Here is a 12452-nt window from a genome sequence, read left to right as displayed (position 1 = left end):
AGATCCCGGCGGTGATCCAGGTGATGTAGGCGCGCAGCCCCCACGGCTCCATGAAGTGGCCCCAGCAGTCGTAGACGGCCGAACCGGGTCGGACCTCGCTCAGGGAGAAGATGAAGTACTGCGGGACGCTGAGGACCAGGCTGCAGGCCCACGTGGAGCCGATCATCAGGTGCGCGCGCCGCGCCGGCTGCTGCAGGGTCTGCAGCGGGTGGCAGATGGCGATGTACCGGTCCAGAGTCATCATCACCATCATGTAGGTGGAGGCGAACATGCCCAGAACCTGCAGGTGCTTCACGATGCGGCACAGGAAGTCCGGTCCGTAGAAGCGGAAGGTGATCTCCCAGCAGAGCTGCGGCAGCACCTGGAAGAAGGCGACCACCAGGTCCGCCAGGCTCAGGTGCTTCATGAACAGGTGCATCCGGGACAGCTTCCTGCGGGTTCGGTACATGGCCAGCAGCACGCTCACGTTCCCCACCACCGCCGCCACGAAGGTCAGGCTCAGGACGGAGATCTCCATCTTCGCCACCTCCTCGTTCCGGCCGAACGGGTCGGTGTGGTTCCCAGCAGCCTCCGGGGCTGCGCGCGCCGCCTGCTCCGTCCCGTTAGTCGGTTCGGAGCAGTTCGGACCCGTGATGTTGCAGAAAGTCTCCGGGGATAGGAGCATCATGGTGGTCTCCTCCTCGCGTACGGAGCCGCGCGCCGGTGCGTAACGGGCACCAGCGCAGCCAGCTGCGGATTCAAAGTCCTCCCAGCTCCGCTCCGGAGGACAAGGAGGACCAGAAGGAGGACCAGAGGGAGGACCAGAAGGAGGACCAGAGGGAGGACCAGAAGGAGGACCAGAGGGAGGACCAGAAGGAGGACCAGAAGGAGGACCAGAGGGAGGACCAGAAAGAGGACCAGAAAGAGGACCGGAAGGAGGACTGTTTTATCCCAGACAAAAAGATGGTTCCTTCTGTAAAAACGGAGTCTGAGTTCAGTTCTGAGCTGCAGCTTCTTTTAAAGGCTGCTCCCCGCAACACACACACACACACACACACACCTCCTCCTCTTCCTCCTCCTCAAACTCTACAGTTACACCAAACCAGATAAGGAGCCACTGGAGGAATGAGTTCAAAGATCAGAGGAATATTTTATTCTATTCATCTCATTTTTTATGATTAAAAAAACCCCATAAAATAAAATAAAATAAAACTAACAACATAAACAGATGTGATGTGAATGACTCTCAGCTACTACCACACCAAATTAGCAAAAAGTCTGGATTAGCTGTGGTGGCCATCTTGAATCAAGCTGACTCCAAAACTTAATCAGATGTTCATCAATGATTCGTTTCAAAGGGTTCCATTAAAATCTGTCCACTGGTTCATTAGATATTTTGCTAACAGACAAACGCCTGGGCAAAACCTTTATCCCCCTTTTACCTTCAGGGATAAAATTATTAAGGCATAATTTTAAAAAATTAAACAAAATAATCAATGTGTGACTGATTTCTTTGGTTAAAGGTTTTAAAATTCACAACAAATCTAATTTGTTTAATTTGTTTCTTTGAACTGAAATCAAACTTTAGTCTTTTCTGGTTTGGATCAGGACCCAAAGAACCAGATCCTGGATCCAAGCAGCTGAAAGGAGCTTCCTCAGCCTCAGAGAGTCGAGCCGCTGCTCCTCCTCGTCGAAAGGAGTCAGCTGAGGTGGTTCATCTGATCAGGACGCCTCCTGGACGCCTCCCTTTGGAGGTTTCTCAGGCATGTCCCACTGGGAGGAGACCTCGGGGCAGAACCAGAACTCTCTGGATCCTCTCTGGTCTGGGAACACCTTGGGATCCTCCAGGAGGAGCTGGAGGAGGTCTGGGTTTCTGTCCTGGACCTGCTGCCTCCTCGACCCGACCGAAGATAAGAGGAGGTAGATGGATGAAATAAAATGTTTCCGTTTGTTTTTTTGCACCAACTAAGTTCTAACACAGAATCTAAAGAACAAATTGTGCTTTTTTTGTATTTTAACTTAAAGATATTTAGAACCTCCTAAAGTTGCTTTCAGCATCTCAACTTACAGTGTGGGAGGTTAAACAAACAAAGCAGAAAGTTTTTAATCTGTTTACCTGATTAAGAGCAAAAACTTCTCATTTTGTTGGAAAGCGTTGAAATCTCTTTCGTCCTGCTTGCAGCTATTTTTAGTGAAAATAAAGTGAAATTAAATGCAGACTTGATGAAAAAACATTTTCCAGCCTTATTAACATTTATTATAAATTAAAAACACGTACAAGCATCAAGCAGCTTCCTGCACCAATAAATGCAAAATATATTCTGTTATAGCATCAAAATAAATAAATCTATGATCATTTAACGAAAGTGTTTCCTTCAGTTGAACCTGCTGAGGAATAAACGGAGGGATCGAAGATCCAATTTCCTCCACAAGGCGCCGTTACCATCAACCACGCTGCTGCAGTTAACGTCATTTTATCCAGTCCTGCACCGTAAACTCTCAGGAACCTGAGGTGACGGCCTGTTTTATCCTCGGAACAGCCGAACTGATTAATGAAGCAATACGTTCTGCGCTAACAGGAACTGCTCGGTCCAATCAGCATCTAATTAACGCCGCGCCTTCGCTCGAGTCGCCGCGTGTTCAGATGATCTAATTAGCCTCAGAGCCTCAGAGCTCGTTAACCAATCACCGGACAGACTGAAGCAGAAACTCCTGCCTGAAAAGATCAACACAAACTTTTATAAAAAAAAAAACCACAAACCTCCTGAGCCTCCTCGAGAGGTTTTATTTTATAAGACGGCACAAAGACCGGCCCGTTACAGGTTGTATAAACGAGCAAATTTACTAAACCAGCAGGTGATCAAATAATTAGTTTGCCTCCATTTTGGTTTTTTTTTAGACAATTTTAAACTTAAGACTCTGGATTATTTTGCAAAACAACCTTTTTTTTGCTGTTTTTCAAACCCAAATGGAGATCTTGGTGAGAAAATGAGTTTGAAACTCTGCTGGATCCGTTTGCACGTGACAAACAGATTCTGGAGGAAATTTAACGGGAATGGACTTCATGGATGCTCACTACAAATTTATGTGTTGCAGAAGAAACAACAACTGGAATAATTCTGACTCCATTTATCCTAACCCTGCTCACATCATGGTTTGGACATCTGCTGAAGAGGGAATGGTAAACATGACGAATGTAACGAGACAGTTACTCCACGAGATACTCTGATCGCTGATTTGGCGTCTCTCCTCTCAGGTCTCAGGAAGCGGTACATGAACCTGAGGGACGTCCCGTCCTTCATCCACAGGCTTTATTCTGACGTTGGCCCACTCTGCTTCTATAGCAGCTTCAGCTCTTCTGGGAGGTTTTCCACAGGTTGAGATTTTCTGGGAGTTTTGGACCGTTCTTCCATATGTTGGACAGAAGTCTCTCAGTCTCTGCTCTGATTCATCAGGTGGAGGTCAGGACTCGGTGCAGGATGGTCAGGTTCTTCCTCATCCTCGTCTTTGTGGACCTTGCTTTGTGCGCTGGTGCTCAGCCATGTTGGAACAGGAAGGGGCTGTCCCCAAACTGTTCCCACAGAGATGAGAGAATGAAAGTGTCCAAAATGTCTCCGTATGCTGAAGCATTAAGAGTTCCTTTCTCTGGAGCCACAAGCCCACACCATGATCCTCCCTCCACCATGCTTTACACTCGGCTCGATGCAATCAGACAGGAACCGTCCTCCTGAAGCGTGATCCGTCCCTCCAGAGGACACGTCTCCACGGCTCTAGAGTCCAGTGGGGCGGTCTTTACTCCACAGCAGCCGACTCTTTGCTCTTGGTGATGGAAGGCTTGGATCAGCTGTTGCCATGGAAACCCATACCATGAAGCTCTCTCCTCTCTGAAGGCCTCATGGAGTCTGGAGGTCTGCAGAACGTCGGTGACCTCTGAGCCACTCTGTGGTTTTATGCTGTCGTTCCCGATCTCTTCCACTTTGTTATAAAACCTCTAACAGCTGATTGTGGAACATTTAGTAGAGAACAGGTAGCATCCTGTCATTGGATTCACTGAGCTCCTGAGAGCGACCCATTCTTCCACTAATGGCTGTAGAAGCAGCTTGATTTTATCCACCTGTGGCCGTGGAGGTGATTGGAACACCTGAGTTCACTGATTTGGATGGGTGAGTGAATACTTTTGGTAATAGAGTGCAGTCCTAATTCCTGTCATGCTTTAAACCGCTTGTGTGGCGGCAGTTTAAAGTGGTCGAGACACATTCAGCGATAATTTCACCAAAGTTTGGAGATTCTTTACACTGGAAAAAAACAGTTTTCATGGTTAGCCTGTAGCTGTGAACGCCGTAGTTTCACCTGGAAAAGAAACTATATACACACCCAGATGTATGTTATCTATTAAAGACATACAGGATGATACCCGTCCTGTTTATCTGTCTGAAACGGGTGGAGCAAAAATCACCTGAACGTCTCAATTTCCTCCAGTTTCTCCTGAGGAATCCCCAGCTGATCCCAGCCCAGCTGGAACACATAATCCCCGGAACAATTCCTGGGTAAACCCTTGGAGCTTCGCCCAGCTGCCTTTGCTTCGTAAATCTCAAAAGGGAGGCATCTTAATCAGGTGAGCCACCTCAGCTGGCTCCTTTTATTGTGGAGAAGCATCGCTTGAATCTAAAATCTTTCCTGAATTTCCTAAAATTCTCAGAGAACAGCTTGCAGGAAAAAAAAAAAGAAACAACACGGTAAGCTGATTGCATTAGCAGTCTATTTGTTGCAGTCATGAACTCTTTCATCTCCAAGGTAAAATCCCAAAACCACATGACGAACAAGGCCGAACCAAACCAACTGTTAGTCTCGCTGTTCCGTTTTCCTGTCACAACTCCAAGGAACTGAAACTCCATTCTTTCAAACCGACACTCCTCTTCCGTTCAGATCGAGTGCTGGACAAGGCAGTGATACTTCCCATTCCCAATGCCAAGGGCTGTATTTTTTCACCAAGGCTGCAGCTTGAAATCCTGTCCTCGGTGAAGACGGACGCCCACGATGAGATCTGATGTGATATTCTGGTGCCAGATCCGAACTGTGCTCACTCAGATGGCCATACATTCTCTCATTCTGTCGGGAAAACAGAAGTCACAGAGTTCTTACATTTCCTGAAGAAACTCTCCTCCTCCTCTTCTTTTTAGTTGCAGACGATTTGGAAATGAAGCCAACTGGGTTTCGTATTTTTACTTTAAAACAAGAAATGGAGACAAAAACAGAAAACCTGAACACATGACTCCCAATAGAGTCAATAGTTTGTGTTTCCACCTTTAGCAGCAGAAACTCTTCAGGTTCGTCTCCATCAGCTTCTAACCACGGGAGTTTCTGTCCGTCCTTCATGACCAAACTGCTGCAGCTCCTTCAGGTTGGTGCTCCTCGTGTCCAACAAGCTTTAAATCAAACCAGAGGTTCTCAGTTGGACCGAGGTCTGAACTTAGACTTTCCAGGAGATTAACGGGTTCTCCTTGGACTCGTTTACGGTGTAGTTTGGCTCGTCGTCTCTGAAGAGTGGACCTTTGTCCCAGTCTCAAATCTCTGGAAAACGTCATTTGCTCCATCAATCTTTCCTTCAACTCAGACCAGTTCCTGAGTCCCCATTGATGAAAAACCTCCACACAGCATGATGCTGCCACCACCGTGCTTCACAGTTGGGATGGTGTTCTCAGCATGAGGTGGTACATTTGCCTCCGATGGTCTAAAAGTTCAGTTTTAGTCTCATCTAATCAAAGCACCTTTTCCATGTTTGGGTAAGAAATTCCAAATGGTCTTTCATTTGTTTTCTTTTTCTTGGCCAACTCTGAGCAGCAGATTGTGGTCCAACTCCATAAAGGTTGTGTTTGTCCTCCTGGATGTTTCTCCAGTTAATGTCCTGACTCGTCTCATGAGTTTCGGTGGATGAGCCTCTCCTGGCAGGTTTGCTGTGGTGATGAATGATGGATTTAATGGAGCTTCAGGGGATGCTCAGGGTTTGGGTTATTTTGGTAGCCCTTAATATATAAAAGTGTTGGACTGATGTTGATTCTGGGGGAATTAGAACAGGTGTAGACGTACTGAGATCATTTGAGACTTAGCTAAATAAGATAAAATAAGCCAAATTTTATGATTATCGCATCTTTTTCAGAATTATTTTTAACCAATCAGTCCTGTTCACCAAACATAACCCTTAAAGATTTGGTTGAATACAAATAAATCAGGGCAGAGCTCTCGAGTTGCTTCAATAACCACCTTTTTGGTGTTTGGGGACAAAAGGAATCAGAAAAAATAAAGAACTCAGCTCTGAAACGGGCACAAATCCAGGAACATTTATTGATTTTTAACAGCAGAAATTGCTCACTGTGACTAGGCTTTCTCCCCCGCTGGAAGTAGTTGAAAGGAAATTTCAACACAAGACTTTTCCTCCTCCTCCATCCTCACTATGAATCTGAAGTAAAACGTGACAAAACTAATTGTCTTTGCTGCTTTACAAGGCCGCAACTTCGCGTCTTAATGTTCAATCTATATGCACAGAATGCTGCGAGTGGAAAGAGGGGTTTTGCAGAGACTGACTGTTTGTTCATGTCAGAGGCAGAGCCAGCAGCTGATGCAGACAATTACATAATGTGTTGTGGTTAAACAATGGTGGGTAATGTTAGGGCTGTCAGGAATTATAGATTTATTACTCTGAGATTAGGGAACCTGTCAAACTTGCATACTAATGACAGATAGCGGTTGCTGGAGTGCACACTGATAAGAGCCCAGACACTGCAGGGGCACGGTAGAAGTGTTATTTAAACAAAATACTTTCTCATTTCTGAATTTTTTGAAAGGTTTGAGTCACTTAAACTACAACAAAATGCATAATTTCTGTTTGCTCTAAATCTAAAATAGGCATAGCTTTTAAAGTTTTTCTAGAATAGTATTTGAATCAGCTCATTCAGCTATAAAGTCTTTATTAAACTCACGTCTCATTTCTGCTGAGGTGTTTTCAGGTTGTGCTGACAGACAAATTTGTTGGGGGAGAACAAAAAAAGACAACATTACAGTGTTACAGCCGTTAGCTGATGTCTAAAATATTTACATGTTAGTTCACTGACACCATGTTGAGGCAAGTTTTGTCATGGAGTGGTAAGAAAAAGGATCCTGATTCAACACGAGGAAATGAAATATCAAAATAAGAGTTTGTTTTTCTTTGAGTTCAGCCCCATCTTTAACCCTCCAGAGTCCATTTCTCTGGTTTCAAACATTAACGACTTGTTTTTAGAGTTTCTGTGGGCTGATTGTGGGCGGAGTTACCTCCTTAGAAGGAGGCGGGGCCAGCTGTGGCAGACCGCTGCAGGACGCTGAGGAGGTTCCTGTCGCTGCGTTTATCAGGGAAAATGGAAGCAGAAGAAGAAGCAGGTTTGGTCTGGAGTGATGCTGTCGGGAACTGGAGCCCCCGAGCTTTACAATGATGTCACACAGTCTGGGAGGAGCTTCACCTCCGGACGGCGGGAGGAGGCCAGCGCCAGTTGGACAGGGGGAGGAGGCCGGCGTCGGTCGGACAATGGGAGGTGGGGGGGTTCTCGTCCAACAGAGGGAGGCGGATGGTGGCAAAAGGTGGTGGTTTCGGTCGGACAGCGGGAGGAGGCCGGTGCCGGTCCTCCAGGCGGTGGTTCTCCTGTTGAAGGTTTGTCTCTCAGGTTCTCCTCTTCAGAACGTTCCCTGCAGTCAGTAATTTCCACCAGCAGCTAAACTAACCACATCCATCAAACCTTCTCCTTAATTTGAATTTAGTGTAATTCTTTTTTTTAATGAGAGACTCTGAAAACAAGCGCCTCTTATGACTTTCTTTTGATTTATGTTAGCTTCAAAACACGTTTCATTTCCCCTTTGAGTGAATGAAAAGTATTTATTAAACCGCAAAAAACAAGAACAAATGGAGAAAAACAACAGGGAGCAAACGGGGAACCAGAAGCATTAATAGTAAACAAACAGGATGAAGGATCAATGATTCAGAACTGGGAGGGTATTTAGGAAAGGAGTCTGCAGGTGAGACGAATGAGCGAATGAGGGACAGGTGAGTAACGAGACGCTGGAAGCACAACCGACTGCAGGAACATCATGTAAGCGGCACAGGAAGGAAACAAAAATCATCTCTAACATCTCTAAATACAGGAAAAACATGGCCAAATATCTGAACACAACAACAAATAAACACTAAATGCAGTCTACAAACATCCAACATGATGGATGAAAACAATCAATTCTTTGTGTATTTCTGCAGATAATCCAGTGTTCTTTATGAAAGGTGCAGGGAGCTTTCTGTGCCCATGTTTCAGTTCATTTTGTGGCTCTTTAATCCCATTAAGAAAGTCAAAATGGTCCCCAATTTTGGTTTAGATATTGTTCTGCTTTAAACTTTGTGCTTCATGTTAAATAAATGTTGTAAATTCTGGATTGGACCTTTTTGCCTTGGCTGTCCACAACATGGAGGCTGCAGCAGATCTTGTTCAACATGATTGCAAAGTGTGAAAAACACTTAAAACTGCAAAGGAAAACCAATATCTGCTGGTTCACGTCCTGTATTAAACTCTGCAGTAAGTGAATTCCAATTTCAGAGCGCAATTATGGGATTCCATAAATCATAAAGTAACGTTCGAGTCTTTCAGGTTGCTGTAATTTTGAATCTGCTCGTGTTTTTAGAATCAGCGGATTTCGGGTTGAAACCAGTTCTGTGTGGTCCTGATCTTTCATGGTTTAATAAGTTAAAATAAACAATAAACTCATTTCTAGTATCATAAAATCAGTTTTACATCATTTTAACATCTACCACCAAACAAATGTAGAACTGTTGAATGAATGGATAGTTTATATTATTATATATGCCACTCAAAAGGAGAATATTTCACTTTAATATCATAAATAAAGTCCTTAAAAGCAAGTTGGTTTCATTCTTCAACAAATATTGCTTCTAAACTCACAGGTATAAAATATTCTCCCTTTTATTTTAGACTTTTTTTGCTCTTGTGATGAAAAACACTTTTTGTAATAAATCAGATTTAGTTCAAAGTTTTACTGACCAACGCTTTGTCACATACACCATCCCCCCCGAAGCATTGTTCTTTATTTATCATCAGTTTCTGCAGGCGGTGGGGTGTTTAGACAATATTTCTTTGTTCCAAAACAGATTACGTGAGTTTCCATGAGCCAGAAGAATCTGTATCTGCCCCAGGTGACTCGGTGCTCTTGATCTTTAACACTAATCGGACTCACAGATGCGGCTTTTTTCTGCAAAGACTATAAATAAACCTCACTTATTGCTCCTTTGGGTTGTTGTTCTTATGGTATTTTAATAAACTATGTCATCAGGGTGAGTCTCTCGGGTCTCTTTGTTATTATTATCATCTCCCAGAGGCCAGCTTTGGTAACTCGGTTCAACAATCAACAACTGATACGTGAGAAGAGAAACATGAAAGCAGGACTGTGATACGAGCTGAAGTTCCAGTAACAGACTTCTTTCATCGTTCACACCCTCTGATGTTAAATTATGGAAAGATTATAAATGTTTAAAGACTACCCTGAAGAAGTTGTTGTTGGTAACACACTAACCAACAATCATACCAATAATGAGAAAACATAAATCAGATCTAATCCACGAGAAGCACCAGAGAACCTGTTTATGATGCGAGCAGTCAACCAAGCGGACTTCTGTTCCTGCAGGTGGTGGGCCAACATGGTGGCGGTCTCCCTGACTCGAGTCAAGCTTTTAGGGTTTGACCCAGGTGAGTCCCAGGAACCAAGGCCCCACCAGGCCTGGCTCCAGGAGGGTGCCATGGTTTCCTCGTCTTCCTTCATGAAATCACTTTTAGGAGACTAGATGTGAATCAAAAATGTGAGAACATAGGCAAGTTTTCCATTTTCCACTGCAGCCTTACTGAGCTTTAAGTGTTTGTGACCAAGCAATCGCCACGCCTACTGCAGCCAGTTTTTGACAATAAAAGCTTACATCCTCGTGCATGGCTGCAAAACTGTATTCTTGGCCGTGCACATTATTTCACTGCCTATCTCTCCCACGTTTCTGATTTAATCTGCTGGAGTACACCTTGAAAAAGAAGACAGTTTTTTTCCGGACTGATCATCAGTGGGTTATTGGACCTGGTTATTTGCTTTCTGTCAGAGGACAGCTGCAGTGCAGAAGTCACAATGCAGCTGTAGCGCTGTAAAATTTGCTACACAGATCGTTTCAACACGTTCAAACCTCATGCGACAGGACTGTGAGACTCTGTGACTCGTGAGGAAAAAGAAAACCTTCGCAAACGATTCAAGGCTCTTTGAAGACTTCCTTACAAACGCCTTTCGCCAACTAGTCACCAGCAGTTGCAGCCCCAGTGAGATACTGGCTTTAGTCTGACCCTTTCTCTGAAGCCATTTTTGCCATGAGAGACCCAATCAGGGGTCGATGCTCCAAACAACAGCAGTATGCGACCTCCTCTGCCACATTAAGTTGGCGATTCTGTGGAGGGGCCGATCCTCTGCATGAAAAAGAGTCAGCTGAGGTGGTTTGAGTTTGTGATAACGATGCCAGGCATGTCCCACTATAAGGAGACCTCAGGAAAGACCTAGAATTCGAAGGAGGGATTTCTTTCTCTCAGTCCTGGGAACACCTCAGGATACCCAGGAGGAGCTGGAAACTAGGAAGAGGAAAGTCTGGGTTTCACAACTTAACTTGCTACGTCCACGATTAGACCACAGATGAGCTGAAGACAATGAGTGAGGTTTTAAAAAAGAAAAATAACATAAGACCTTCAATTAAAACGTCAAAGAATGAATTAAAAACAACAACACACAGTCCTCATGTGATGTCACACTTCAGGACACGCCCCCTCTCGTCGCCATAGCATACTTGCCAACATTTGGGAATGTCAATGTGAGACAAGTTGCGTGAATTAAACATAGCATAGTTGCTTCAAATCAGGGCTCTCAAGTTTTGATCTTTCTCTCCATCCTCTCAGCTGTTAGATTGTAAATACTGATCAGTAAACAGCTAGAACTTGTTATTTATTAGTATTAGTAGCTTTAGCTAACCTGAACATTTCCAGGCCTCCTCTTGATGCTCAGACAGAACTTCCTGCTGTCTTTCAACCACTTTGAGAAGCTTTCTTTCCTGCCTCCATCTTTATCTTTCTGCCTCTCCATCTTTAGCTCTCTGTCATCAGATGAGCAGGTCTCCTCTCTGCTGGGAGATTGACAGCTGTCAGTGCTAGGGGAAGTGGGCGGGGCTTACGGCACGCTGCAGAATGAGTGCTTTCTCACGTTTAGCCGCCGAAGTCTCTAGATTTGTCGCTAGTTGCTTTAAAAAAATGCTAGAGGGATCTGAAAACTCGCTGAATATAGCGTTAAAGTGACAAAAAGGACGTGTGCGTGTGTGTTTTTGGCATGTGAGGGCCAAATGTGGGACTTTTGGCTGTCCCGCACAGGGTGATGTGGGACAAGGGACAGGGGGGCTAAATGCGGGACGGTTGGCAAGTATGCCATTACAGAAAGTAATAGCTTCAGCGACGGCAGAGAAGACATTTTTTCCCAATTGCGGGCTATTTTTCACTGTAGTCACAATGGTTGTTTCATGTTGGGTTTCTGGATGTTCTAACCGCGCAGACAGTTCGGCAAAGCGTAGTTTTCACAAATTTCTGAAAACCAGGAAACGTAAAACGCCTCAAACGAAGGAGCCGTGGGCGGACCGTCGGCGAGTCAACCACAAGGATCAGCCTTCGAAGACGTGTAGAATCTGCTTGGACCACTTTTATTCCAGTAAAAGTAACGTTTTTTTAAAAATACAAGTTCTGTTAAGTAATGTTAGAGTATAATTGTATGTGTGCTAGAATTAGAAGTTAGAAAATCTCTTCTCTAGATAACCTCAAAGCTAAAGGTACGGTTAAAGAATGAAAGTAAAAGTTACCTAACACTTACCTGCTAACTTGGTAAAAATATTGCGTTACGTGCATCTGGATGAGATTTGTGGGAAGTATGTATATACAAACAGGAAATGATCAGAACCAAGAAGAAAATCAAGAATCCTCAAAATGACCAAAAAATGGACTTTAAGACAATCAGAACATTAGAATGATGATCAAAACAAACTTTCAACTCAACCTCAGAACAGAACGATCTGAAACAAAGCTGCTTTTGTATTTTTTATGAATGCATCATTCCTACCTGACAGTTTGAGTTTTCCTCATGTTTAATAAAACTGCATCTATCAGATAAATGAGGTGTAAAATATAAATCTCCTTCTGATGCTGTGTGAAAATGGTTTCATACATTAAAAGCTGCCTTAGCTGCAGGATTTCTCACTCTAAACGCTCCTCGGTGAGAAAAGCCGTCAGAAACAATTAGCGCCCCGGGGTTGGAGTGAGCTCAACCCCAGAGGAGAACAGCCCTTAATTATAGTCAATCGGCTGCAGCAGGTAGTGTTTTCTCTG

General features: G+C 44.3%; 1 protein-coding gene across 1 annotated transcript in view; it reads right to left on the bottom strand.

The window, feature by feature from the left end:
• LOC108249648 (arg8-vasotocin receptor-like) overlaps nt 1-701 on the bottom strand; it is a 3580-nt gene extending 2879 nt beyond the window's left edge. The window contains exon 1 of the mRNA XM_025002239.2: nt 4-701. Within this exon, the coding sequence (XP_024858007.1) occupies nt 4-667 (664 nt within the window). The 5' untranslated portion in view covers nt 668-701. The remainder of the gene's footprint in view (nt 1-3) is intronic.
• Between the last annotated feature and the right edge of the window lie 11751 nt (nt 702-12452).

The sequence above is a fragment of the Kryptolebias marmoratus genome, linkage group LG18 (genome assembly GCF_001649575.2).
Source record: "Kryptolebias marmoratus isolate JLee-2015 linkage group LG18, ASM164957v2, whole genome shotgun sequence".
Taxonomy (NCBI): Eukaryota; Metazoa; Chordata; class Actinopteri; order Cyprinodontiformes; family Rivulidae; genus Kryptolebias; species Kryptolebias marmoratus.
This window is presented reverse-complemented; position numbering and strand designations above follow the sequence as displayed.